Here is a 19395-nt window from a genome sequence, read left to right as displayed (position 1 = left end):
ATTGGCACTTAGAGTGACTACTGAAAGTATAGACACGCTTCTGAGAACACAGGGGGTTAAAAGTAAGAACTTTTAGGAGAATTGTTTCTTTTAGTTCCGGTTGTCAGAGAGTACAGACGCTCTCTTGCTCAGTTACGGGCTGGGTGGGGGAGGGGAAGCTACGCGGTCTTGTCTAGGTAGGCTGAGGAGCTGAGGGTCTAGAACTGAGCTAGCTCTTGGACGGAAGGGTAGAGAGGAGCGGAGATGTTTTTGTTCTCCCCTCTCTTAAGAGGGAAAGAGACAGAGAGCTTGGTGGCACCTAGAAATTTACTGGTAGAGGAGAAGAAGAAAGGAGGAGGGATGTCTAGTGTGGGAAGCAGCGGAACACTGGACTGAGATATCAGCTGTCTAAGGAGTCTAAACATTTAACTCTTTCTAAGAAATGAAGGCTTTTTAAAAGTATTACTCTTTCTTAATTTGTAGTAGAAGAGAGATAGTCCGGGATTTGAGATGTTAGAAGAAAAAATATTTAAGTGAGAGGAGATGATGAAGTAGCTTTTAGCTAGACTTTTCTTGTTAGTTATAGACTGAACTAAAATCTCTTGTAATAGAGACTGTATTTTAAGAGGATGCAGTGGTGACCTAGAGAGACCTGTTTCAGCTTCGAACAGCACAAGAATAGCGAGAAACGAAAAAAGCTGAAGAAAGAATGGTGATACCCTCTGTCTTCAGGAAGAAGATGACTCCTGTTTTTAGACTCCTCGGCCCCAGGGGAAAATGGGGGGGACTGTAGTCCCAGGATGAGAAACTGAACTGTTATATTTTTAAGTCTGTGGCAAAGCATCCTTAAAGGAGCCCTATGAGCAGTCTGTCCATGCACGGTGGTGAGAGCACTGTGACATGGAATAGAGAGTGTCACACTGGCAAATTTTTTTTTCCGGGCGGTTGCCATGTGTGACAAGGAAACACAGGAGAGCAGCTGTGTTTCCTGGGGGGTCTGTGGTGCAAGACAGACTTCTCTCTCCCTTGATAGTTTAAGTATAGATTACCTGAAGGGTAGTAATTTGATCAAGAATCCCGGGTGATGTTTCATAGCTGGGTGTTTTTAGAATTGGGGAGAAGAGGGGTGGTTTAAAAAGTCTTCATCCTGGATTTAGTTTATGCGTTTTCTGTATTAGTAGTAGTTTAATAAAGTTTTTTTCCTTTGTTATTAAGCTTAAGCCTGCTCTACTCTGTTCCTAATAACATCTCACAGCATTTATTTAGAAAAAGTACATTTTCATAGGGACGCTGGCATTGCGCCAGTGTCCAACCATGACACCAGTGTTATTACCCACATAAATATTGGCTAATGTATTAAGAGTAATTCATAAGAAAACAAAACTGCAAGAAAGGAGAGAAAAAGTGAAAAGCAATCCTCTTAGAGGCCCTGAAGGCCCTCTTTTTTCTATATTTTGTGTTTATCAATGCTCTAAACTGAATTCTGCAATGCACATTTTCTTTGTTGATCTGTAAAATTTCAGCAAAGCATTTCATAGTTATTTCAAGTCATGAATTATGCAATAGCACATGACAGGAGCAATTCATTCATATCTCAGGAGGCAGAGGAACTAAAACCTCAGCTTTAGCTTGAGAAGGTTTTTTTTGGGGGGGGGCTTGTTTTGAGTTTTTTTTTGTCCAGTGCACAATCTCTTAAAATAGTACCTCAGAGACAGAATCACAGAGTCACAAGGTTGAAAGAGACCTTCAAGATCACCGAGTCCAACCCATGCCCTAAACACCTCAACTAAACCATGGCACTGAGTGCCACATCCAGTCTTTTTTTAAACACATCCAGGGATGGTGACTCCACAACCTCCCCTGGCAGACCATTCCAGTACTTTATCACTCTTTCTGTGAAAAACATTTTCCTAATATCCAACCTATATTTCCCTTGATGCAGCTTGAGACTGTGTCCTCTGGTTCTGCCTGGAGAAAGAGACCAGTCAATTGCTGCCTGAAGAAAGAGACCAGCTCCCACCTGACTACAACTACCCTTCAGGAAGTTGTAGAGAGTGATAAGGTCACCTCTGAGTCTCCTTTTCTCCAGGCTAAACAACACCAGCTCCTTCAAACATTCCTCACAGGGCTTGTGTTCCAAGCTCCTCACCAGCCTTGTTGCCCTCCTCTGGACATGCTCAAGCATCTCAACATCCTTCCCAAACTGAGGGCCCCAGAACTGGACACAAGAAAGATGTTAACCTGTTGGAGCAAGTCCAGAGGACAAGCACAAAAAATCATTCATAACTTTACACTTATTCTGCCAAGGGATAAGAACATGTGCACAAAAGGTTCAAGAGCAGAATGGCGGAAGGGAGAAGCACACAATAACACAGCACCACCTCTTGCTTCTGGGGGCAGGAGAGAATTGACACAACCCTGAAGGAATTTCAGGCTGCACGTTCATGCTACATCTCTCTCCTCCTCTGTCTGTTCCCTCCTCATCTCCATCTGAATTTTCTTCTAGATTCCTTCCGCTCCAAGGCACTACTAACATCCTTATTAATGTTGTCTGTGCTTTAAAGCATTAGTCCTGAGAACTTCGTAGAAGATAGGCGAATGTCTTAAGCCCCATTTTAGAAATGAGAAACATCAGCTGATACACAAACAACAGGAATCTGCTGCAGAACAGGAACCGGTTTCTCAGGTTGATCAAACATGAAACTTTTCTCAAGAGGAAGTGAATCCAGCCTTAACTACAGAGTTACCTTTCATCTTGAAAACCTGCTGTTTGGACTCCTGTTCTATCATGAGTGAAAAAGATGTAAGCTAATCTTTAAAGTTTTAAGGACTCTTCCAAGTTTCAAACACCTCTCCACTTGAAATGCAGGTTATCACATACAGAGTGGTCCTACAAAATGTTTGCTTTCTTTAGTGAAGTATATCAGCCAGAGAATGACTGCTAGTTGTGATTTTGCAACAGGCCACCTCCTCTTGCAAGTCTTTACTACTTCCACTTCAAAAGATGTAAGTTGGTCATACTGGTTACTCATTCTGCTTCCTGGTGATGCTTATAACATGGGACTCATCATTTTCCTCTTATCACCTCCCTCTATCACATCTGCCATGAAGAGCAGTGAGACATCTGGGATCAATAGTAGTTGTTCCCCAGATGTCATGAATATCTATCTTTTTTAAGTCATTTACCAAGTACCTAGGGGTTTCTCAGTAGCTATAAGGATAAGAGGCTAGGAAGATACCAGTGGGTAAGAGGCTAGGACTAAACTGATACAAAATAAACTGAAATAGATGCTTCATAATAGTGGATGAAGCTGCAACAAGGTTTTAAAGCAAAAGGGTAGCAATGGAAAAATGCATAACCTGAATTTTAGAAATTCACTGGCTGATTTAGAAGTTTTGAAATTACATCTAAGAAAATTACAGCATAATTTGAGTAAAATGCATCAATCAATATTTTTTCTTATTTTTTTTTTCCCTGAACAGATATTGTCAGGACATAATACACAGTACAGTGCATATAACTTGTTAGGAAGAAAAGAAGTGATAAAGAAATGTGTGTATGAGACACTAGAGAGAAATTTGTCCTGTTTAATATACTCCCATTCAACAGCTTGACAAATATTTCCTTCAATGTAGAATCAGCCTGATTTCAGGAATATGAACTATGTCTGGATTAGCAGATGAAACAGAGGTAAAGCACAGGACTGCAAATAGTTAAACAGCTTCATTTTTAACATTTTCCTAGCATGGTTTTGGAGAGTAGGCATTAGCATTCTCTCAGCTAAGGTCCAGACATCCTTCAGCATTTCATAAGGCTGTTTCTAATACACAGTTTAGCTGTAGCCACCCTACTTTAGGCCAGTTAACACATGAAGACATGAGTCAGCTGCAAGCCTAAGCCTCAAGGCAGTCTCCAATCTCTTCCACGTAGAAACATATATATAAGTATCTGTACATACACAATTCATCCATGGCAATGCAGTTTCTCAGTGCTCTTATCTATCTTATTCATAAACCCTACTGGCAGTGGTTAGTCCAGGGAAGATCTACCATTTTGTCTTTTATAGCAGTGGAGCTAAAAGATGCAATTCACTAAAAATTAAAATATGAACAAGAATTGGAGGAAAAGGCACCACCCATAACACAGACACTCCACAGACACTCCACAAGTCAAAATGCAAATCCTCAGTAGCCTCTGTGGGGAAGGCTGCTGAGATGCTGACGAGACTTCACCACCAAGTCACAACTCTGGGGATGAATGAGCAGTATTAAACAGAACAGGACTGCAGAGAAACACTGGTTTCATATCCCCAAAAAGAATAAATAAATAAATAAATAAATACTTTCATCACAAAATTTAGATTGCTGCAATTTTCATGCAGTATAAGAGGCATAAAAATGATCTCCCTAGAGCCAGTCATTCATTGTGCACTTCATACCACCTTGCAGAGCCGAATACTGATGAAACACTGATCTGGCTTGATTCTAGACAGGAAGAACAGGAAAAATACATGAGCACTGACCTATTGCAGAAGAAATATTCAGGACCATGGAAAAGTATGCTAGAGAGACATATCATCAGAAATTCATTCGGCCATACCAATACATCTTTAATTGAACTTTGAGATCAGTGATATATCCAGTTCTAGGCAATGTGCAGAGACAGCGGCAGCTTACTCCCACCACAGCCAAGAGGAAGCAAAATGTGAGGGGGAAGAAGTGTGGCCAAGTGCTGGTAATATGCTATGAAACACTTCTGAAACCAGTTGTTAACACAGAAATTAAACAAACTAACAAAGTAAGCTACTATTACCTGAAATGTACGATAGTTGATGCAAAGGGGGTACCATTGCTACAAACATTAGTAAAGCAAACCAGCAGTTAGGTGAAATGCTGTGTCTGACTGTCCATACCATGAAAGGGAAAGATAACAGTCCTTTGGTGCCCTCTCTAGCAGCCTAACAGAGATGTGCTGTAAGGAGAACAACTCCTCCAGCACATACTGTAGTCGGGTAAAGGCTCTCACAAGAGCTAGTAAGAAACTCAAACTACAGACATCCCTCACATCTGGTGGAGTTGCTGAGGAAGGAAGTGGGAAGAAAAGAAAGGCCAGACACCCTCAAACTCATGAAAACCAGAGTTGGCAACTGTGGTTTTTTTTTCATTTTTGCAGTCTTTAGCATTTTTTATGATGGTGGAAAGCCCTCAAAAATGTCTTGGATATTTGGGAAACCTCCCATCAGGGAACACAGCCCTGCAAAGAAGTCACTGTGTGTTAATCCTTAAGATATACTGCTTGATTTGTCTGGAACTAAAAAAGTCTCTGGTTGCAATGTTGAAAATAGGTTCTGGCATGCTGAATCACCCAGTCCCTTGCAATCTGTACTACGTCTTTTGCCAGGTACTGCTGAAGGGAAAAAAAAAAAAAATAAAAAAGGCTCCAGACATCAGCCTGCCCTCAAAGCTAGTGCAGCGATAACAGATAAAGACAAAACAGGACTTTCAGACACCAGGCCTGCAGCTGGCAACAATTATTGTCTAAAAAGATAGCAGAGGATGTCTTTATCAAGCTTAACAGAGCCAGGAGCAGAGTACTAGTCTAAACGCAAAGAAGCTGGTTCTCAGGAGAAGAGAGATCTGCACTGCCAGAAATCTCTGGGGCCCTGGGAACTTCCAAATGATCCTTGAGAAAGATGAAGTTCTTAAAGTCAGTGTAAGAAGTTATAAGAATAGCCAAGTGCAGCATCTGCCTGCAATCCAGTGTATAAGCAAGAGATGAAGTTAGAGAGGGAATGAAGAATAGGCAATACAGGTGGTGAACCAGCCTTGTAGCACTACTGCTGTTTTAAGCAGCAGGGATTGCAGAAGGTGCTTAGGCCTCAGGATGAAGCAGAAAAGTGACACTGCAGCAAATCTAGCAGCTCTCATCTTCTGTTTAAACAGCAAAATGATCATTTTCTACTGAAACAGAAATACTAACTATGCTGCAGAGGACAGCCCCAAAAATCACATCATGTTCTTGAGGACACTGACCAAACACTTCTTGAATTCTGTCAGGCTTGGGACTGAGAGCACTTCCCTGGGGAACCTGTTACAGTGCCCAACCACCCTCCAAGCGAAGAACATTTTAATACTATCTAACCTAAACCTCCCCCGACATGACTTCAGGCCATTCAGACCCTCAGGTCCTGTCACTGGTCACCACAGAGAAGAGATCAGTGTCTGCCACTCTGCTTCCCCTGGTGAGGATGTTGTAGACTGTAATGTGGTGTGCACAATACATGACAAATAAGTGTTTAGAGAAGGCCCTGTGCAGACCTTGGAGCAGCCTTCCAGTGCCTAAAGGGAGACTCCAAGAAAGAGAGGGATTTTTAGAGGGTTTTATAGTGATAGGACAAGGGAGAAATGGCCTCAAACTAAAAGAGGGTAGGTTTAGATTAGCTATTAGGAAGAAATTTTTAATATAACTGGAAGAGGTTGCCTAAAGAGGTTGTGGATACCCCCTCCCCAGGAATATTCAAGGGCAGGCTGGATGGGGATCTGAGCAACCTGGTCTAGTGAAATGTGTTCATGACAGGAGGGTTGGAACTAGATGATTTTTAAGATCCAATACAAATCATTCTATGATCTCTGTTGGGTGCTCACACACACTCAGAGACATGCATTTTCCAGAGCAGGAAATCTCATGTGATGCCTTCGTGTCTCACTTTGCTGCAGGCAGTGAACAATAACGATGAAAAGCTACACAAGTAATAGACGACTGTAGGAAAAAAAAAAAAAAAAATGGGGACACGATTTCGCCATCTGGTTGCCGCTGCTGGCGCCCTGTCCTTCCCTTCCCAGAGCCCCCACAGTGAGCAGGGCGGTGATCCATCCCGGCGCCGGCAGCATCCCCATTTCCCGGGCTGGCCACACGGTGGGGCGGCCGGCCCGGCGCTGGCTCCGCGGAGCATCCCCAGCCCGGCAGCGACTGTGCCCAGCAGGTGGCTCTTTCCAACCACATAACGCCGTGCGAGCCCTTGCTTCGCCCCCTGAGTCCCCAGGACAGCGTTCTCAAACCTTTTGTTCCTCGTATGAGCAGTGCGGCGGTGTACTGGAGGGTCGGCGTTGCTTTCCAGAGTGCCATGGCCTGGGCTGGGATGTAACACAGTTTTGGGTAACCAATAATTGTTAGAGCACTGTGCACATAAACAGGGTTGTATTCACTGGACCGGAATCGCATCTCAGTTCTGCTTGAGTAAATCTGAAATAGGTCAGCTGCAGCCAGTGGAGATATTACAGATGGGAATGACAGGGGAATTTGGCCCATTGTTAAAATATCTTCATGTAGAAACAATGTAGGAAAATTGAACTATGACCAGGTTCCTTCATTATGGGCTAATTTGACTCTAAAATGACCCCTCTTAAGTCGGTGAAGCTACACAGGTGTGAAGGAAGAGTGGCACACAGACACCAGGACTGTTTGAACTGCTTGATCCAAAAGGAACCATTTTGCATCTATTAATGACTGCAAGTTTATATTATTTTCATATAGATATATTTAAAATATAGACAGGCATAGATCTTTAAGAGACACACTTTGAAGGGCCTTGACTTATGGGAAAGTTCAGACTGAACCAGACTTTTGCTGTTGAATCACAATCTCTTAAATATGCCTAAACTCTGGCATAGTTATTGATTTTAGAAAAAAAAATATTTACTGGTGCAAAACATTCAAAATGTCGAGATTTTTTACTTGACTGGGGAAAATCTTCTAAATGCACAGATTTATTATGACTTTATTGAACTTAGGGCCTAAAAGACTGGAGCTTGACACAACTTCATAACTATCTTTCATTAAATTTGCTGCCATTTCTGCTGAGAGTTCAGGTCAGTATTCGGAAAGAAGATCAAAATGTGAAAGAAAAGGTATTCTTAGAATTTGTTTCAAAATGTATTAAGGCATATATGTTGGGGTGATGGAAGTGAAAACCCTTGCCTAATTGTTTTCCCTCTACTCTGTTAATTTTGGGTTTATTTTTCTCTGGCATCCAATCTAATCACATCTGAAGTACTGCTCAGTTTCTAGTGCTACTAAAGTTTTCCTACTTCTGAAAGTCACACCATGTCTTTATTTTCCAGGATATATCAGCTGGCACTAAGAGGGAAATATGAAAGCATAGGGTAACACTGAAGCTGAATTGATATGTTCAACATTCAACTGACTATTGAAAACCCACCTTTCTTTTTCCCATATTAACCATTTCACACTTTCCTTTGAAATGTAGGAGGCTTATGAATTACAAGTGCTATTCTGTAGGTGTGAGTTACTTGAGCTTCTACCTCTTCCAGAATGAAGTCGTCACCTGCATCAATAAACCTCCAGAGCTATTTTTGGTAAGCTCCACTGGGCTCAGTGCCTCCTGGGGGTTCTTCCAAACCTCACCGTGCTGCCTTCCATGGACTCCGTGGCAGTCCAAATGATTAAGAGTACTGCCTGAGAAATATGGGAACAGTGATCCAACATAACTCATTTAATATTCTGAAACTATTTTTCTTGATTCTGCTGTGGTTCATCCAGATATTTAACATTTTCTAATACACACTCTTACTAGTATTGATGCTTGGTAGGGACACTAATGCTGTCATGAGAAGAACTAAGCTACTGATGACTTAGTTTGGGCTCTTCTTCCCTCTTTGATAATAAACATAATTCTGGCATCCTTCCATTTCCAGAAAACAAAGTAACAAAGTTACTGCCCTTCTCAGAAAGCCTGACAAGGAAAGGGATTTGATGGAGGTGTTTGAAATGGGGAGACTAAAGTGAAGCTCACAGTTTGTTATCTGTGCACAAGAACAAGTGACCTGATGTTAAAAAAAAAAAAAAAAAAAAAAAAAAAAGCCATTTCTGCTGTAGGGTTGGAGCTCTGGTCCTAATCATTTAGTTGCTGCAAAGCACATGCCAAGGTTTCAGGCAGCAGAATTGCTTGGATCATTTCCTATGCACTTTGCAGAGTGGCAATTAGCAGCACAGTGGCATTAACAAGACAGCTTTACGTGAGCTTTCAAAGTAGAAACATAAAGAATCCCTAAAAGACCAGCTACTTGTAAAATGTGAGAAGGAAGCTGTAGGCCTGATTTTTCGGAGGTGGGTGCAAGGCTTTGCCCGCAGGGAGCGTGACCATCAATCAGAGTCACCCGCCACTCTGCACACCTCCCTGGCTCCTCCAAGGAGGGGAAACCTCCTGTATTCTGCACTCGACCTTTGTGTTGCCTTTCCTGCATGGGGATGGATGCCACACGTCTCCAAGTGCCCTCTCATCCACATTTGCCGTAAACACCCAGAACACCTGTTTGCTCTGACTCACCCACTCCTCATGCAGACTCTCCCTTTTTTTGACAGCAGACCTCACTCAGGTAGTATGTGCTGCTAATATCCTTTCAGGACCAAGTAATAACATGCCTTCTATCCAATTCCTAGCATCCTTCAATCAGCTCAGCCAGTGGGCTAACTGCTTAAGCTCTTGTGATTTATATAAGTGCAATTAATTTAAACTGCATCACTCCGGTGCTATGCTGGTGAAAATGCCCCGAGAGGGAGAACCTCACTGGTGAATCAGACCCTTTACTTTTAACAAACACACAAAAGAACAGATCTCGAGCCAGTGAAAATCTGCATGGCTCCATTCATTTCAACACACAAACTTAAACCAGCTCAAGGTCTGAATCACAGCTCATGTAACAGACTATTTAGATACAGACTAATGCCTCACATCCTGAAATGCAATGCTTTCCCAGAGCTGGCAGGGGACAGGGACTTGTTAGATGGAACAGAGCTGAGAGAGGAGCAGGACCGCAAATGAAACCTTTAAAAAATGCTTTGTGGATTTCTCCATTTCTGTGGAGATGAGGAAAGTAACGGATTGTGTCTCTGCAAGCACTGCTCTCTCTTCTGGAAAAACCACCTCTGTTCCTTTTGCCCCAGCTGCAAAGCAAGTAACCTGCGAAGTCCCTTTCTTTGCCACTTTCCCTTTCCTCCCATAGCCTGGGTATGTTTCCTGCCACTTGGAAATTCATATGGCACCTTTCACCAACAGACACAAGAGTTAGATGATGAACAAATGAATTTTTTTAATCAGTTCTTGAAAATGGCTAACTTTCCCTGCACTTGTTTTGGTATTCCCCAAGATTAAGAAGTCGTGCAGCTTGACAAAGCACTTTGCTCTTGCATGTCTTAACACACCCACTGGGCTTTTTTTTTTCTTTTCCTTCACATCTATTCCAACACCTGCTGCAAAAACGGGCTGGGGTGGTCTCTGTAAAACACCCTCCACGCCTCCTCCCAAGAGCAGAGAGAGCTCCAGCGTCACACCAGCACAGCATGCCGGTATGTGCCCAGGCAGGTGGAGGTAATACACAACGAGGGGGGGAGGAGGAGTGGGGAGGGCAGACCAAGAGTCAATCAGAGTGTAATTTGTGTTAGAAATTTACCAGTGTTCAGCTGTGCATATTTCCAAAATGCAAATATTTTAAAATTAAAAAACCAATCTGTGACTAAATATCTCCTCTAAATCAATCTAGATAACCAGAACACTCTGTGGCACATTTAAGAAACTTTCATCTTAAATGAAATACATAACATAGATTATACCTTCATAGGAAATCAAGAGGTCCTAAAATATACTAATGGAGAAGGGCATTTAAGAGACATTTAGATTACCCAGTCTATAATTTTGGGGGGTTTGCTTATCTATGCATCTTTTAACTGCTTTGGATAATTAGGAAAATTTCCTTGGCAGTGTCCTAAGAGGGTAGGCAAAGGAGTGACATAACTACTCCCAAGGAAGGAAAAGCCAAGGTTTTGCATTCTGCAGATTTTTAAAGTAAAAGAGAAAATATACTTCATATGAGCAGTCTAAAGCAGTATGCATATTATATAAAGATTATCACCCTCCTCTGAAATATAATCCTCCCAGGGCTTCTCCCTCTCCTTGAACTCACTTGCAGTATCTGTCCAGTCCTTCTGCCTGAAAGGGTGCAGGTTAGGGAGGCAGGCTGCTCGTCTCCAGCCTCTCCTAAGCACAATTCAAAGGTAGCAGGCACACATTCAGTTCAAAGCCTTCCATTAGGTCTGCCGGCCAACTTGTTATCTTGTAGTGTTGTGTATGTGTGTGTGTGTGTGTGTGTGTTCACCCCTTCTGCTCTTAGTGAACAGTTTGTCCCACTGTAATTCTGATATCAAACATCTGGAAACCAGATTCGTTTAAAAGAAAAACAAAAAGAGAAAGAAGAATAAAAAAGAAGAAAGGGGAAAAAAGGGGAAAGAGGAGAAAGAAAAGGGGGGAAATGGGCGAGGAAAGGTGGGAGGAAGAAGAAAAAGAAGTTTCAGTGCCTATAACTTAGCCAGGTCTCTGTCAAAAAGGAAAAAAAATATATATATATATTTCAGCTGAATCAGTAAACTGACCTTTATTTTCAAGAATTTTGAGCAATACATTTTTGTAGACTGCAATTCTACAGAGCCACATCCCCCCACTTCGGAGCAGGGTAACGCGCTCTGCTTAGAGCTCTCTCCCCCGTTCACAGCTGTCTCCAGCGGGAGGAGCTGAAACCTGAACCAAACCCTCCGAGTGGGATTGGATCCCTGAGCCAGCAGCCCCAGAGCCCTCCCAGAAAAACAGCCTCTTTGGAAAAGTGCTTGAGAACATCCCGAAGCGATTGGAGGAGCGGAAAACCCTTCCCCCCTGCACCTGACTCGTGGGTATTTACAGCACTTTTCAAGGCGCCTCGGCACTGCCACTGCACAAGCGGGAGTGGATGGGCTGCGCGGGGCCGGCAGCGCCGTAGGGACCAGGAGCGGGACCGATGCGCCCGCAGTGACACCGCGTGTGCCTGCGCTGCGCCACCCGGGACCGCTACAGCCACCCGCAAGGACAGAGAGTCTGCGAGAAGCACAAAGCCTGCATCCAAAATGCCACGTTCCTTCCTGGTCAAGAAGCATTTCAATTCATCCAAGAAGCCGAATTACAGCGAGCTGGACACTCATACAGGTAACAAAACGAAATCGGGTGCCACCGCGTCGCTTCCGAGGCTGCGGTCGTTGCGTGGCAGTACTGAGGAGGGGTGGGATTGCTCTGCAGGCTGGAGGGGACGGGTTAGCTCATTGCTTGCTCTATTTTCTCCTGCTTACAAGGAGGGAGTTTTGAGAAATATGTCAGTGCTGACCAGAATGAATCGTGAAAGTTTGCTCGTCTCAAGTTACTTAGAAAGCGTTTGGAGTTTTCCTGTTCTGTATCTGTTGGTGGTGGAATTGAAACTTTTATTCAAATCCTTCAGGAAGTTTCACTGCTTCATTGTGTCAGGCTGTACAGATTTAGAAGCAGCATGCCGCCTTGAAGGGACTCTCCAGCTGCAATTTGCCTGTTCAAGGGCACTGTCTTTACCCACCAGAATATATGTATGAAACAGTATTTCCTGAATCCTCCTTATATTCAGATTGCCCTACTGAGTGTTTCATTTGTGCAGCTTTTAATGCTCAAAGTGTTAATTTTGCTGCTTTTTGAAATACGTTTTGGTTCTCTTACCTTAAAATGTTCTTCTCTCTCCAGTGATTATATCCCCATACCTGTACGAAAGCTATCCAGTCCCTATCATACCACAGCCAGAGATCCTGAGCTCAGTAGCTTACAATCCCATTACTGTGTGGACTACAACTGGGCTGCTACCGTCTCCATTACCCAATGACCTCTCTCCACTTTCTGGATACCCCTCATCTTTGGGAAGAGTCAGCCCACCTCCACCTTCTGACACCTCCTCCAAAGATCACAGCGGTTCAGAAAGCCCCATTAGCGATGAAGAAGAGAGAATCCAGTCAAAGCTTTCAGACCCTCATGCAATTGAAGCCGAAAAGTTCCAGTGCAGTTTGTGCAACAAGACCTATTCGACTTTCTCTGGGTTGGCCAAACACAAGCAGCTGCACTGTGATGCCCAGTCTAGGAAATCGTTCAGCTGCAAGTACTGTGACAAGGAGTATGTCAGCCTGGGAGCGCTTAAGATGCACATCAGGACCCACACGCTACCTTGTGTCTGCAAGATCTGCGGCAAGGCTTTCTCTAGACCCTGGCTACTTCAAGGACACATTAGAACTCACACTGGTAAGAGCAAGCGTTACGTTTGCAGTTTCTTGTTGCTATAACATCGGGATGCCTTTTTGCTGTTTTTCTCCACAGGTGGAAAAACCAGCATCATTTCTCAACTAACCTTGAAATGCATCCATAGAATTTCAAAGGAATCATTAAAAGGCTAAATTCTCCCTCTTGAAGGGAGAGGAGGAAGGTGGGAGTGGGGGGGTTTAGCATGATCCCGTAACTGCAGGCCAGATACTGGCATAAATCAGCATTGCTTCCTTGATAATTTTAGGATGTTTTAGACAATTTCCACTAGCTGAAGCTTTTGCTTTAAGTGTTTTATGTTAACTTGCAGGCTTTGGAAATTGCTAACTTTGAGAAGGCTCCAGCTGACTCTGAAATCAGGGAGCAAAAAACAGGCAATGCATGAGGGGCTGCTTTCTGACTCCTTAAGCAGCTGGCAAGTTTTGCATGCACTACCTCAAGTCCTTAAGAATTAGAAACCCATCATCAGCAACATGGTTGGGTTTATTCTATTGAGGCAAAAATGGGTTTTGAGTATAACACTGGGTACAGTGTAATGTCTGTACAGCTGTTTGCTGCTTTTCAGACAAAGCCCTTGTTCCCCAGTAATTCACACAGCACTAAGCAGAAAATGTTGGATTGAGCCCAGTCTAAAGGTACTGCATGCACCTGTAGATGCAGACGGTATCAGCAGCTTGTTTTCAGAGACTGCACTTCACAACATATTCTCAATAGACTGGGGTTCTGCAAAAGAGCCAGCAGTGCTGAAAGCTTATGTATCTGTGGCCTGATTTCCTTTTTATTAGACATTTTTTTCTTATAACAAGTAATTTCTCTTTGTTCTTTTTTTCTTAGGATAAAAGCAGGTTTTACCTGTCCCAAACATGTATCTTTTATTTTTTTTTTCTTTTGTTAAAGATTTATCTTATTTTCTCTTAATGTTTCCTTTGTAGGAGAGAAGCCATTTTCCTGTCCTCACTGCAACAGAGCTTTCGCAGACAGATCCAATCTGAGGGCTCATCTGCAGACCCACTCAGATGTGAAGAAATACCAGTGCAAAAATTGCTCCAAAACTTTCTCCAGAATGTCTCTTCTGCACAAACATGAGGAATCTGGCTGCTGTGTAGCACACTGAGTCATGCAGTCAATGTTTACCTGGACTTGATGCATTTCTCCACTTCTGTTCCAAATGATAAGTGGAAATCCAAAGGCATTTTCTCATCTATTTTTCAGCCAAAAATAAAAAAAAAAAGCCAAACCAAAAAACAAAGAAACCAAACCAACACACCACCAAACAAGCAAACAAATAAACAAGCGGAAGAACTTAGAATGTCAGTAGAAATGAGCTTTAAGTAGTTTCTGTTCTGCCATACATTTGCATTCTTAAGTGTGAATTCTGAAATAGGGGGAAAGATGCCATGCATGACATTTCAAGTAGATCTAAAGGAAGAAGCATTATCAGCTTTCTTTATAGATGAAGCCAAATGTAGGTCATCTTTTCTTGCTTAGAAAAGGCTTCAAAGTTAACAATACATTCCTGCCAAGCCATTTCAACCAAAGAAACAGTATTTTAAGTGGAAATTTTAATGAAAATACTACCCAAGTGAATTTTGCTAGACACCATTTATCTCAGGTGCCTTAAAAAGTATTCCAAGTTTACCTTAGTAAATGTTTAATATTATTCATTGCTGTGTTTTTTTTTTTATTTTATTAGAAGCCAAGGCCTTCATTAATGACATGAAATGCTTTAAAACTGCATAACTAAAAGAGGGAAAAAAGTATAAGAGAATGTACGAAAAAATTAAAAGCCACAAATTAACCGCATGTGCCTTAGAAAATAAATTTAAAAAAGACAATACTGTAGCTTCAAACATTCCTGGTGCATGCTTGACCATCCTTTAATATGGAATAGTTCCACTAAACTTCATTTTTGTTTTAAAAAACGGGAATAAGTGCAAGAGAGGGGATCCACGGGAGTTTTACAATTATTTTTTTTAAATGCACAAAGGAAATGCAATATTTTCAGCATTACCCCTCCAAGTGCCTTTTTTATTGATGATTTTGTAAAATATGTCGACATAATGTAAATATTTTTATTTTTATATGATTGAATGTGTTATGAATGAAAGCAAATTGTTGCCCATAGCAGCATCTATAGATAACTTGAAGAAAGTGTGAAGTGAAATTGATGTTGTTTTCTAGCCACTTTTTTACAATAAACATTTTTAAGTAAGATTTCTGTTGTTTGTTCTACTTAAACAACTGTGTACTCACTTTGGATCATAGAAAAATGTGAATGGCTCTACGTGACCAAATGAAGATAAAAGTGAAGTTCAGATGTGAAGTTCTAAACATTAGAAAGGAATATATACATTGCATTTTAAAAGATTTTAAACCTTACAGTGCATTTTTCTAATCAGTGCTTGAAAACACTTGCTTTTCTCCTACTTACAACACTATGACAGCATTGTGAGATATATTTTATCAAAAACATTTAAGAGCAATGCATTTCTCTTGCACTGTAACAGATGAAAGGGGGCTATTAGAGAGGCCTTATAGTACTTTCCCCGAGACTTTCACATCAGGGAATGTGGGCTTGATCCAAAGTTCATTAAAGTCAGTGGAGCCTTATGGGAGTTCAGCACTGTTTGCATGATGCTCTTTTAAAGTAGTAGTCAAGTCACAGTATAATATACTTTATATGGCAATTTCAAGATGATTAAATATATTTTATTGAAATTTATTAGATATCAGAACTGTCAAATGAATGCATTACAACTGTATATCAGCTAATATTTCACAGGAAAGAAATTATTCCGTAATAAAAAGTAGAAATCTTTTTTCTTTAGGTGATTTGACTAAGTACTCCAAGATCTGAACTACATGAAAGTATTACAACTTCAAGTCACATCTCATCATTACTGACTGGTGTGAAACAACACCATTTTCAACTTTTAGCAAAGTACAGCACTAGAAAACAGGCAAGCAGCAGCTGGCACGCAGTCTGAAGACCCTATGTCTACACTAGGGTACCAACCAGAACAAGTAATAGCAAAAATAAAATTCCAACAATTCACCAAGAATGTTACTGATGTGTAAATGCAAGGTGAACATTTCTTGAAAAAAAAATATTTTTCAACAAAATGATGCAATAGACCATATATGCCTTCTGTCTTCTTCAGCCCAGTTCTGGAGGAGGCCTTCAGCAGGACTGCACTGAAATAATGCAGGCAATAGGGGGAAGTTTTGCACTTTTTCTGCATGGAAAGCATGATACTGAAAAATGAAGCTGAAGTGAAGCTTTCATATTCTCCTAGCACTATAACAGTGATTCCCTAGGAGCTGCTAGGTTGGTTTTTTTTTTTTCAGGAAATAGCTGGTGAGTTCAAGAAAGATAGGGTTAGTGGGAATTTGTGAGGTAAAATTTCAAAATGAACACATGAAGGCATCAAATACCCTTGAAAAGTTTCATGTGGTTTCTCTATTGATTTGCACTTCCATGTCATTCGCTTTGAAGTTTGTAGGCTCCAGCAGCTCTTTGTGCAGCTCCTTCTTCCCAGAACAAAGTTTACTGGAGTATGAGTAAAGCTCTGAAAGTCAACAGCTGTTTGTACTGTTCTAGGTTTGCTCTCCTGTGCTGTGCCACAAAGATGTTTCCATTGTTTTAATTCACACTTTAAATTCTCTACGCCCATAGTAAATTAAATAGTATAAGAGCTTGACTTCTTGAGTGAGTGGAAATGCTACTGCTGTCCTCAAGGGAAATCAGATGAAAACTTCATCAAAATACGGTATGCTAAACCAAACACAAGTGGAACTGGTCTGATTTGGAGATGACAATTAAGATATGCTACTTTGCATGCCTGTAACACCTGTACTCATAAAACACAAAGATGGGAAAGGCTAGAAGCTCTTTTGGCTCATCTTGGTAATTGAAACAGAACACTCTATCACAGATCCCAGCTCTCTGTCCAGTTGCAGCATAAACTTCCCAAGCAGCTAAATATCTCTGCTTTTCCTGTGTGACTGCTTTCTATTATTCCCTGTTAAGACTTTCTCCAAAACATATTCCATTAATAGTTTTACCTCATTACCTTAGAAATGCCCTTCTGCACCTGCACAAGCTATTTATCAATGTAAATTGAATTCTGTTCTGAGCTTCTGGTTGATGACTCCTTTGACTTTCTCAACAGACAATGAAGAAGCTCCCTCCAAGGTCAATCTGTCCATTGAATCTCTTTGCTCATTGCAACATTTTTCACAACACATCTCTTATTCTATATCCAAATAGCTTTTTAAATTTTTAAAATCTTTCTTAGGAAAACATGGTCCCTGTAGTCAGAATATCTTGACTGTTTATTTTCTGAAATTTGTCACTTTTTTTACTTTTTGAACAATATGTGCTCCAGGTCCTTCCTTTACAATGTTCAGTCAATCTGCTTTCAATGTTCTTTCAGTGTTCAGAGAAGAGCTAAACCACCTCAGCACTTGTGAAGTTACAAGTTAAATATATTAATTTCTCAAGGCTGAAGGCAATAATTGATTCACTTTGGTTTCCCTGTCTTTCTTCCCTTGCTTCTGTTTGGGCATGCTTTTCACTTCAGAGGCTGCAGAATGAAGGGAGATGTGCATGAAATGAATAGAACAAAGTATATTTTTAGGCTCAAAGAACTACAATTTTCCTACCATGTAATGCAGAGTTAGGAAAAGCATGTTATACACTCACCAAAGGGTTAAAAGAAGTGCCTCTCAGATTAAGGCACCATGAAATCCTTCTTCTGTATTTCGCTCTATTATTTGGATTATTATAGTTCCTGTTGTCATTAAGCAAACTCAGGGCCTATTACTGTAAGCCCTATAAAATCATATAAAAATGAAACACCATAAAGATCCCATAATTTCAATTAAAAAGAAAACAATGGGAAACCTGGTAATTTAATTGTGATATCTTCTGCTACAGCTGATTTCCACTGCCACTAAATAAATCAATATTTAATTTGAAAACTTATTTTTATTTTTGAATAAGACGTTGTCAGTTATGAGTATTGTTGCTCTGGAAATAATGGGCTTTACTAGCTGTCCCAAGTGTTGGGTTTTGTCTCTTTAAAGTAGGTCCTCTAAAAGTTTGATTATATTAATTATAACTCTGGATCACAGAAATATAAGGAATAGAAGGTGAGAAGTGCACTCCAACCTGCATATATTATAGTATCAAATGATAACTGCAAAAAATAAGAACAGATTGTTCAAGTGAATCACGGATCATGGAATGACTGAGGTGGGAAATAACCTTTGCATATTGACTAGTCCCACTCCTCTGCTCAAAGCAGGGTCAGGAGAGCAGATTACACAGACTGTGTTCAGGTGGGGTTTTGATATCTGAAAGAATGGAGATTCCATGACCTCTCCAGACAACCTGTGCCAGTGTTCAGTCACACTTACAGTACCAAAGGGGTTTTCCTTTCATTTAAATGGAATTTTCTGTACTTCAGATAGTGTGCACTGCCTCTTGTCCTGTCACTGGGCAGCATTAAGAGTCTGACTGTATTCTTCACTCCATCACATGAGGAATTTATACACAGTAATAATTACTTGAGGTTTTTTTCTTTTCAAGCTGTCTCAGTGACTCCAATAGGAGAGGTGCTCCCATCTCTTAATTCCCACTGTCATCCTTCACCGGAATCTGTTATTCTCATGTCAGCATTGTACTGGTGAGCCCAGAACTGGACCTAGTGCTGCAGATGGGCTGCACCAGTGCTGAGTAGAGGTGGAAATACCATTCAGTTTCTCATGGGAGGCTGACAGGATGCATAAAATTTGTGGGAATTTTAGCCAAAGCAGTAGAAAAGAAACAAAAATGATGCTTGCATCAACAGAAATAAATTCTCTGATGCTTTTTCCCAGAAACTTGCATTTATTTTAAATATATACAAAGTCCTCAGGAATCTTGAAGTTTGAGGAGTGTGGGACTGTGTTTTCCAGGGACAGCAAGAATTGCCCTGTCCCTTTGCAGACTGCAACATAAGGGTGCCTCAGCCAAACCAGAGAAGAGATTAAAAAAAAAAATTAACAAGTGCATAATGGTGCTGTTTTTACATGTTTGGCAGTTTGGTCACCTTGTTTCTCTTCACTTACCTTTCCAATACTTCAAGAATGCCATCCAAAGCAATGTTTTTTTTTCTTATTCTGAAGCACTGATTATTTTGGGTACAAAAACATAAGGGCTCATTCATGGTCCTCCTTCTTTTGTTTTTTCCACATCTCTGCAAGACAAAAGTTATGCAAC

At 41.2% G+C, this 19395-nt stretch overlaps 1 protein-coding gene across 2 annotated transcripts in view; it reads left to right on the top strand.

The window, feature by feature from the left end:
• Window positions 1-11799: 11799 nt before the first annotated feature.
• The window catches only part of SNAI2 (snail family transcriptional repressor 2), a 146722-nt gene continuing 139126 nt past the window's right edge, over window positions 11800-19395 (top strand). The window contains exons 1-3 of one of the 2 annotated variants that reach the window (XR_008440274.1): window positions 11800-12008; window positions 12567-13112; window positions 14063-15338. Coding sequence is in view for 1 of the 2 variants with exons in the window: in XM_053996546.1 (XP_053852521.1) it covers window positions 11930-12008; window positions 12567-13112; window positions 14063-14244 (807 nt within the window). In the remaining variant the exon portion in view is untranslated. Of the gene's footprint in view, window positions 12009-12566; window positions 13113-14062; window positions 15345-19395 lie in introns of those variants that run through there. The other variant, XM_053996546.1, reaches the window with a different exon arrangement.

The sequence above is a fragment of the Vidua macroura genome, chromosome 1 (assembly GCF_024509145.1).
Source record: "Vidua macroura isolate BioBank_ID:100142 chromosome 1, ASM2450914v1, whole genome shotgun sequence".
Taxonomy (NCBI): domain Eukaryota; kingdom Metazoa; phylum Chordata; class Aves; order Passeriformes; family Viduidae; genus Vidua; species Vidua macroura.
This window is presented reverse-complemented; position numbering and strand designations above follow the sequence as displayed.